Source organism: Malus domestica, chromosome 10 (assembly GCF_042453785.1).
Source record: "Malus domestica chromosome 10, GDT2T_hap1".
Classification (NCBI taxonomy): Eukaryota; Viridiplantae; Streptophyta; class Magnoliopsida; order Rosales; family Rosaceae; genus Malus; species Malus domestica.
In genome coordinates, this window is record NC_091670.1 from 24,383,930 (window position 1) to 24,394,379 (window position 10,450).

Below are 10,450 nucleotides of genomic sequence, written 5' to 3' on the forward strand. Positions count from 1 at the left end.
CTTGGAACGCAGCGTTTCGCACCGTGTTTTTATTTGCAGTTCACTGTTTCAAAATCTCAACGGTAAATTTTTAGAAAAACTAATTAAAATAGTTTAAAGGCTTTGAGTTTTAACGATAAGGACAAAATAAAGGGTAAAGTGAATAGTATCATGATTGACTTTTTAATGTAAAAATGTGATTTTTCGTTAAAGTGAACAATACAGGAAACTTTTCGATAAAGTTTTCTAAATTTTTCCTATAATCACAGCCTAAAAAGACCAAATAGGCCCTTCCACGTCAGCTAAACTAACGTTTCTGCAATTCAGTTGACAAAATGGGAGAATATGGGACACAAAGGATGAGTAATAGGGATGAGCTGAGACATATAACATCATAAGATTGTAAACAAATCCCAATTATCAAGAACAAAAGTTGCATCTTAAAAAACACGACACTTGAAAACAGTATCACGGGATACTAAACATCGAAAAAATGCGCTAACATCTTTAGTCCTAAATGTAGAATACAAAGTCCTCCAAACATATTTGCAACCTAAACGTTGCACACCAATGATGTGGATCGATCTCAGGAAATTTTTTTTTGAAAAAAACCACATGAGACAAAACTTCAAGACAAAGAAATAAGAGCGCGGCAAATACAACGTTTTATAACTTTGGACAAAAGATTAGTCGACTCAAATCAACAATCATTCAAATCCATCACAGCAAATGGAATTTTGGCCAAAATTCTAACATAAGATTGGATAGGAATTGCAGCCTAGGATATTTGAAATGCATTCGATTAATTGTAACATAAATATTTTGGATTTGAATGTCGATAAATTCATTTCAAATGCAATTCTTGGTGCCACTCTCACCCGAACGTCACAGGTTTCTCTCAGCAACTAGGTTTGATTTTCAGAATGCATTGTGGCAACAGTTTTTAATTGTGGCCGCAGTTTTTTCAGAAAACATTCACAATATCCGCAGAGAGCAGACTAAAAGATAGTCGTTGGAGTTGTCAACGTAATATGTTCTTCAAGGCGTAAACGAGTCAATCAAAAACTACGGGGAAGAAAAAAAAAACATTCACATTATCTGCAGAGAGCAGACTAAAAGATAGCTGTTGGAGTTGTCAACAAAAGAAACCCGCTCTAATATGTTTTAAGAAACACACCCCCCCCCCCCCCCCCCCACACCAGGACAACTTCTGTTGCTCGGAGACAACTCAAGAAAGAATCTTGGTCGCTTAAATGTGATCGAAGTTGTCTGTCAGCACGATCAGTGATCCAAGAGGAACTCAGCTGGTTGAGCTTTAGCTGCATAGCCAAACTTCTGTGTGCTGTACTTCCTGTGCACTCCGGTCAGTTTCGCGGTTTCAGCCTTCTGATGAAAAGTAACCATCATCCTCGAGCATTCTCTGTCGATACATAAATTACACATGAAACATTTCTGACAAGTAAACAATACGCAATTGTCTGACAAGTATGCCAATGTGGTCCAAATAACTTTATTATTTTGCGTATACCATAAAATTGCAATGAATCGTGACAATCAGTGCAAGAGATACTCACAGGAGTTCATCTTCTGAGTAATTTGTATACCACTCGCTGGTTTGGCTCCATTGCTTGAACCGGGACAGAGTGCACCGAGCAGTATAAATTGCGGCAGCGGCTAGCATAGAAGGGGGGAACCTGAGCATTTCGTACTCCACCAGGCATAGCTCAATGAAGAAGAAGGACAGAAACTCAAGCTGTTTATTCAATTCCATGAAAACCAAGTACATTAATACAGTTATTTTTATAAAAATAAATGATATTACTTCATTTACTGTGGGTTCGTATGACTGACGTTTTTGTCCGATTGAGCTGCCTTGAGGAACCGCCTCATGAACACATACACGGTAGGAACAGAAAAGTTGAATTGTAAGCTGTTCACCATTGATTTCTCCATATCAAGCACATCTTTCCTTGAATATGCCTTATCTGATATCAGAACAAAATCTTCCACAATTGGGACAGAAACCTCCTCATACTTGCAAGCTAAAAGCATGGCAGTCACACCAACCAACTGAAGCTTCTTTCTGATCACTGTTTGGCGCTCAAGGAACCTGTCTATAAGATTTACGGTAAGGAATAGTGTCTCGTCCATAAGCTCAAACTTGTAGTGGACCTGTTGAAAAGAATCAAAACCGTTAACAATCTGTTTACATCACAGGTACCAAACTCTTAATACTTAAACTATGGTCTTAGAAAAAATCCAACCGTTGACACAATATGGGTACCTCGATAAGCCAGTCGATGAGAATTGCCCTCATTTTCTCGTTGATGTCAGGTTGGTGAGCCATGTAACCTGGGGAGACAGAGCTTGAATTCTGCATGATTAAGATGCTCATTTTTCAGTATACTGAACTTAGTCAATAACCTCCCCCATGCATCTAGTTAATCTAGTTAAGGGGTGTCTCACTGAACAATCTGGCCAACTAACCAATTTGATTATTACATGTTTGAGCTCATCTAATCAAACAAATTATTTTTCGACAGATCAACATTTGCATGTCCAACTATTTTGGTTTAGCTACATGATTTCAGAAATTTTAGCATTCGTTCGTTTCTACCTTTAGCCATATGAGAACAAACAGTGCAGTGCTTTTAATTTTCGAAGCTCATCTGATCAAACAGATACAATAATTTAGAAGTTTTCGTTCGAATCTACCCTAAGCCATATGAAAACACAAAAGTGCAGTGCTTCTGATTTTGAAGCTCATCTAATCAAACAGATGCATGAATTCAGAATTTTCAACATTCGTCCAAATCTACCCTAAACCATATGAGAACAGATGTATTATGTGCTTGCATTGGATTCAGTGATAGCATAGTATAGCTTTTAATAGCTAATGAAAATATACCTCAGATTTCCTGTAGTGAGCATAGATGTCATCTATGTACTCAACAACATTGAGCGGATCCTTCGAGCTGCTGCTGTCAATATCCATAATGGGGTCCTCATCCTCCAGATTTTCATCCTCTTCCTGCAGTAATCAACAGTTCACGTTCTGATATGTATGTATGTATGTATGTATGTAGGTATGTATGTATGTATGTATGTATGTATGTACATGTATGTGTGTGTGTGTGTCTATATATATATATATATGAATAAGAAAACTGCTAGTAGTACTAGACATCAAGACACACATACCATCCTATCAATTTCATCTAGCATAGCTTCAGTGTGCTTAACAAACATTGGCACATGAGCATCACAAGCCTCATCCTCAATATTCTCCACATCTATAATTTCGCAATCCACCAGACCACTAGAATTGGCAGTATATGAGCTCAGTTTCTGAGCTTCCTGATCAACATCCTCCACAGCCTTCGGATTCGCAGCAAATAAACTCACAGTCACTTCCATGGTTTATTAATTACATATAACAAACACCAAACATTGCAAATTGAACCAAAGCGAAAGAACAAAATGTAAACAAAGGATCCTTGTTATCAGTCTAAAAGGTACTACCTTTGGGTGCTGCTGAAGCAATTGCGCAAACCTCCTATACAAACATCAAGAAATAAAAATCAAATTCTTCGGATAGCCTATTATGACACAAACAGGAAGGAAAATTGAATAGAGTGAATTCAAACCTTGTCACTGGTCTATGTAGCAGATCTTGCACATTTTTCTTACATTCCGCAACATCTTTTCTGAATAATGTTGATTATCCAATGTCTCCAATTAGTTCATTATTAAGCGAAAGACTACTAAAAAAGAATCAAACATCAAAACATAAACTTGGAAAGAGCTTCATCAGATTGTAAGAAAATGTCACAAACCTAGGACATTCTCTTGTGGTGATGTTATGGACATCCCTCAGTGCTGGTCGAGGATTCGGCCCAACCTCCTTCACAAACTTGGAACCCCACATTCGCGGACCTTTTCGGGAATCCAAAGAAAATAAATACAAACGAAGAACATAAATTCCCAAAAATTGAAAATTACGTTAAGTTTAAATCCTGGGGTTTTGCTGCGTCTCTTACCTTGATAATTTGAGGGCCTAACGAGAGCTGGGTTGTTCTCCTTTGATCCCATTTCGATCACCTTCGATATGAAATCACCATCAAACCGCAAAAATCAAACCCCAAATTAAAATTTGAATAAAATAAGAAAAAAAAACCCATGATCTAGAACAGGAAGAAAACGACTGAAAATCTGAAACAATCAAAACCCAGAACATTCAAAATTTCAAAAAAAAAAAAAAAAGGATAAAAAGAAACCCACAAACCTTGAAGAGAAATCAAGGGACTTGATCAATGTAACACAAATATCAAAGCTTTGAATCTTCAAAACCCCAAGAGAGAAATGACTGACATAGGAAGCCGCTTTCTCTCTTCTCTCTCCCCTCTCTCTCTCTCTGTACTCTGCGCGTCTGTGTTTCTTCTTGGGTTCTTTAAAATGGGTTTTTATTTATTAAGCAGATTCACATTCGAATAAAGAAAAAGAAAATAAAAAAGCGAAATTTGGAAGAGAAGGCCATGTGTTCGTCTCGTTTTGAATACAACGGCTACTACATTGCTAACCGTCGGATCTTCATACTACCTAAGAGTCCCGATGGTTTGTGTCTAACGGCTATCTCGCTTTTGTGCTGCCTGCCCTATTTATTATTTCAAATGATGACAGATCTCCGGGCTTTGTTTGTTTCTTTGATTGGTTGGGCTTGGCCTTTTGACCATTTTGTCTCTAGTAATAAGCCCGTTAACTACGCTCTACGCTATTAATTTGGCTTTTTCCCAGGGTTAATTTCGGAAATTTGGGGTACGCTCTACAGCACCGAGGATGGTATCCCTAGTCTCCTAGAAGCTCCTTCATGAAACACTTTTTGCCCTTATTTTTTTTATTTAAATCTCAAGGTTAAAAAATCCAACCTAAAAATTTCGAGTACAAGAATAAATACTTTAATTAGGTTAAGCGCTTTAATTATTTGAGTTACAAGCCATTTTGCATTATTTTTTGTTTTTGTTTTGGGTGTAGCAATGGGTAAGGTGAAATTGAAAAAGATTGTCAAAAGAACTACTATGTATTAAGTATCCACAAATTAATTTTCCTTTTTCTTTGTTTTTTCTAGAACTGTTATTGAAATTTCAAACCAATGTATTGTTAAAGAAACAATGAGTGTGTGATGATTATTTCAGAGCGCCAATATCAATTCACATCGTTTAACAAATCAATTATCACGTAATGTGATCAGGTTATATATAATCGTATTAATTCTACACCAACATTTTCATTTTGAACCTTTAAACTTTAACATTAATTAGTGACAAAATCATATGAATTGACTTCATTTGCAAGACAACAAAGGAAAAGAATTACAGACATCGAAGAGCAATGTTAGTATTCCTTGAATTTGGTTATCTTATTACAATCATCTTAGCAAATAGTGTGGTGTCTACCTCCATTGCAGATTCAGTTTCCCCTTTTGGTTTTTACCTTTTTCTTGCCAAAACAATTTAATTTTCCTTCCCATATTCCTCTACAAACTCTATATGATGATGACCATAAAGGTAAATTGGCCTATAAATAATTTTGAGTGCTACTAGACCCACCCCAGTGTCTTATTTTCCCACTCACATGATAATCTCACCCACCATAAAAAGTAAAAAATGTAAAATGTTATTTTCCCACCCACCATTATTCCCAAAATAACCCTAATACATCTCTAATATTCACTGTTTTAAAAATCCCCACCTAGCGCCGCCTAGGCCCCGCCTAGGTGCTAGGCCCCAGCCCACCGCCCCGATTAATGCCTAGGCCTCAGCCCACCGCCTAGGTTGCAACTCACTTAGACAGAAAATACATAGCTTTCATTTTGCATTTTGTTTTTTTCCAATAAATTGTAAGAGACTTGTTGCATATTTGAATGAACAAACATTATATCCTTATTTCACATGTTTTCATTATGTTCCAATACTTCATGATATATATGCATTCTATTTTGTAGTTTATGATGAAATTATATATATTTCAAGTAGAAGCAGACACTTATTTACATGAAATATGATAGATTTACTTAAATCCGCCTAGTCCGCCTAGGCGCTAGGCCCCAACCTGCCACCCAACTAGTGCCTAGCGACTTTTAGAACCTTGCTAATATTTAAATAAATAAAAAAAAGTTGAAAGAAAATGCAAGCCTTGGACATTCATCATCTCATTCAAATCACGCATGTCCTTAAACTCATCGCATCCCTTTCATAATATCTTTTCCTACTCCAATTCCCCCCCCCCCCCCTAAAATCTCTTTCCAAATCCCCACCCTTTATTTACACCGATATTCCCTACCACCCACCCCCCCTCCAAATGCCCAGTATTCACACCTACCGCCGCACCGTAGAGGCTCGATTGAAGTTTCTCGCCTCCATCTAACACACACCACTCCTTCCTCCAACCTTTATGCCGATTGTAGCCCAAATCTTTCCCAGCCTCTCTCCAACGTATATATCACACCCCACACACCATTATTTATTTATTATTTTAAATTATGTTTTTTTTTTTTGAATTTTTGTAATTAATTAAATAGGGATTTAGAAGTCTTCTTTTAAAAGGATAAACATGTCATTAACATTTTTATTAAATGGTGGGTGGGAAAATAAGACACTGGGGTGAGAATATCAACACTCATAATTTTTTATAATTACATATGGACCGTGGTAGAAGCTGTTTTCACGAAAGTTAAACATTATAGCATATTTTACTGGATACAATGATATTGGGAGGGTGAAGATTGTGCACAGCCAAATAATAGGTCAACCATAATTTCGGTTGCAAACTCACACTCTAAAGATTTCAAACATAAATCCTCTCACTTAAAAGGAAAGAAATATATAACACTAAACACTAGTATAAAGTCACGAGGTCCACCAGTACATAAAACATCACACAACAATGCTTGCCTAATAGGAGAGAGGGGGTTGGTTGCAAGCCCAAATTACATCAGAAGGAATAAAATGAGCATAATTGGCTAAAGTATCGGCGACAAAGTTAGCCTCTCGCCAAATATGACTAAAATTAGTATACTCTAAGGTAGAAGCTAAATACAAGATTATCAAGAGAATTAATTCTCCAAGAAATAAGACAATGATGTAGAATGCAGTAAAAATGAGCTTCGAGTCACCTTTCAAACATAAATGTTTGTATTTGATACCAAACAAATGTTTATATTTCAGTAAGAGTGATGTTTGGTAGACTAAGTTTGCAAATTAAATATATCATCGATATAAAATAATTACGTTGATCAATACTTAAGTAATAATAGTAATGAAAGGAACAATGACTTGACCTAATAAGCTTGGAGGTGCATGTATCATGCAACCACATACCACATGCCGAGAAGAAGACGTTGACCAGCGAAATGTGGTGGCTGGCAATCACTCACAAGTCGGAACTTTCTTCGGCTTTCGATTTGTGGCCCTTAAAAAGACTTAATTACAAAGACCCCAAGCATGAAGTCAAGGTTGACGTGGAAAAGACTCCATCCAAATGAGGCATAATTCTTCCACTCTGCAGATTCAATCCAATCTGTAATTACTAATTTTTAATCCTTGTTAACGGGTCAAATTGAACATTTTGAATGTTTTCTTAAGCACCCCCACAAACTCGGCTCAACTCATGGGCTAAGCACAACTGATTTTGCTACCAATCAAGAATTCAATTTGGAAAATTTACTGTCTGCCATTAAAATCTTTATAATCTTATTATAATATTAGCGAACGATATATTTATATTTTCAGGAATGATTTCAACGAGTATTTTCGCATAAGAGAGTAACTTTTCAATACGGAGATATGTCTTAACTTTTCATTATATGCATCATTTTACTACACAACTTTTCATTCTCTTTATTCTTGTTTAAAAGATCATGTTTAGAAAAAAAGGAATCTTAACAAAACATTCCTGATACTGTTCATTTTTAACGTTAAGGACATTTTAACTCTAAAAAGTCACTCCCGGTACTATTCACTTACAACACATTTTTGTCTTTTTGATTAAAATTCAAAGTTTTCAAGTTATTTTCATTAGTTTTTCTTTAGAAAAACTCGTTTGATATGGAGAGCGTTTATTCTTTCATATGAATTAAAGAAACTACGGTTCATCATGAGGATACTACCATGCATGTGATCTAATATCTTAGTAGTTAGGGTGTTGAGTTTCTATTCATGTATGTCAGCCAGTTCGGAACTCTCCATCCTCAAAATTATTGTAATAGTTTCAAACCCTCTCTCTCTCTCCCCTTAATAATAATAAATTAAAAAGATAGGGATACTACTATAATTGTCAATAAGTACAAAAATATGCAATGTCGCCGCATATAAATGTTTATGTTGAGCTAAAATATTTCTATATAATTGTTTGGGACAATGTTTGATTTTTTAGAATTGATAGCATGTCATTGGGCTTGCGGGGATGTAATTCCTTGTCAACATGGAAATCTTCTTGGTGAAGCCATAATGTTTTTAGCTTCTCAAGCATATTTACGGAGAAGCATTAAAGTGAGCACTACATACACACATGCACTAGATTTTATATATAGGGTGTTTTTTTTCTTTTCAATGTTACATCTTGGAAATTGACGGGCTCTACTGGTAGTTCTTTACAATCTATACAATTTTCATAAAGGATAACTAAGTAAAAAAATAATATGTTTTAGCTCCAACTCTATTAAGTAATAACCTCTCTAAAGTTATCAAATTGGTTTGGTCCCAACTTTATAATCAAATAGTGGTTTTAGTATATCAAGATTGAGCTCAAAATATAGACTCGCAATGCCTCCTTCGACACTCAACTAGTGGCTCGGATTGGCCTCATTTTCTTTCGCTTTGGCCCGGCTGCTGATAGTATTAAATCGATCGACTTCGTCCTAGAAGCTACTGCTTCATCCTTCTAAAACTTTGTTACCCTTCATATATCACTGGTGTTAACATGTGTTTTTCGGAGGTCAACACAGACTCTGAGCTCGGCAAATGTTGATCAAATTTGGGAGAGGTTGAGAATATGATTTGCACATTCTTGGATAAACTTGATTTTAGTTGGGCTTTACCAGTTCAACTTCTAATTCAGTCTACGACGTCCTTAGTCTGCTGCTGTGCATGCATTTACATGCATCAGTGCCGTATGTGTCATCCCGATTTCAAGAGGTAGTAGGTCAAATGGACATTAATATAATGGACGTTAGTCTATGTGCATACAAGTAATTGTCGACCGCTGATGAAGTTGAATTTCATAAGGCATAACAATGAATAAGTAAACGACTCGCGCTTGGTGATTGTCGCAAGCACAACTTATCTTTGTCACTAATTTAACTGTAAAATCAAAACCTATGGGATCGCAAACCCGAAACCCTTATTTGTCTGATCCAGGTCTCATGTCCTGCATATAGTAAACGTGTTAGCAAAGAGTCCTCTCTGACTCCAACCTAGTTGTAGTCAGACCAACTGTGTGGCTTTAAACATAAAAATCTAAGTTTTATTTGTTACACAATCATAGTAATTAGCGGGTTTTAATTACTTTCTCGGGAAATTCACCAGTTGTCCGGGAAAAGTTGAAGATTTGTAAGATTTAAAGACCCTTTTAAGGAGTGTTTTGTATAGCTTAGAGATATAGAGCTAGTGAAGTGGTACCAGTGGGAAATGGCAGAGAGGCAGACAGTGATGGAGGTTGGGGAGAAGAATGTTGGCAGTTCTGGAAGAGGTGAGGGAATTGGATATATTCAAGATTACTTCTACAACAAATGCTTTAAATTCTCTGGTCAATCTGAAGAAAGCACTTTTTTCAGCCAATAAGTTGCTGAAGAACTGCAGATGTGGAAGCAAGATTTACTTGGTGAGTCTTCTCTCTCTCACTCTCCTCTCTTTCTCTCTCTACAATTGGCTTTTGGCTTTTTGGGTCCTCAGATTAATGGTTTTGTTGCTTTTTTTTTGTGTGGTTAAAACATGATTTTAGACACTGGAAAGTGAGGCAGTGATGGAAGATTTCATGCAGTTTATGATAAAAATTAAGCCAGGCTTTGGATGATATGCCATACAGTGAGCAAGTAACTTGGATTCCTTTTCCTTTTAACTTTTCCTTGTTTTGCTTTAGCCATCTTCAAATTATGTTATAACATCTCGTAAGAGATTGTTGCTCAAGTGGTTAAGAGTGTTTATATTGCAGTCGAGGACTGACATCCTGTGTTCAAAACCCCCTCACTAATATCGCTTGTCAAAAAATGGAAAATTTTCTTAAAAGTAGACTTGGACAAAATTCAAATATTGGGTTAATAAATTACTGATGTGCTTGTAAAATTGGTCGATTTTTGTATTGATTTTCAGGTTGAGCTAATGCTCATGCAGCTCAAACGGGCAAAGAAATGCGCTGACACACGTGACATAGAGCTAGCAATGGACATGATGGTTGTGTTCTCTAAGGAAAAGGAAGG

General features: G+C 36.4%; 1 protein-coding gene across 1 annotated transcript; it reads right to left on the reverse strand.

Annotated features, from left to right (window-relative positions):
* Positions 1-991: 991 nt before the first annotated feature.
* LOC103445214 (G2/mitotic-specific cyclin-2-like) lies at positions 992-4,501 on the reverse strand. The gene is made up of 11 exons (XM_008384204.4): positions 4,265-4,501; positions 4,020-4,080; positions 3,816-3,915; positions 3,627-3,686; positions 3,502-3,535; positions 3,181-3,357; positions 2,888-3,010; positions 2,264-2,353; positions 1,831-2,151; positions 1,554-1,732; positions 992-1,399 (listed from the first exon to the last, which is right to left on the reverse strand). Exons 2-11 carry the CDS (start codon positions 4,069-4,071, stop codon positions 1,261-1,263), a joined length of 1,275 nt encoding a protein of 424 aa, XP_008382426.3. The 5' UTR covers positions 4,072-4,080; positions 4,265-4,501; the 3' UTR covers positions 992-1,260.
* Between the last annotated feature and the right edge of the window lie 5,949 nt (positions 4,502-10,450).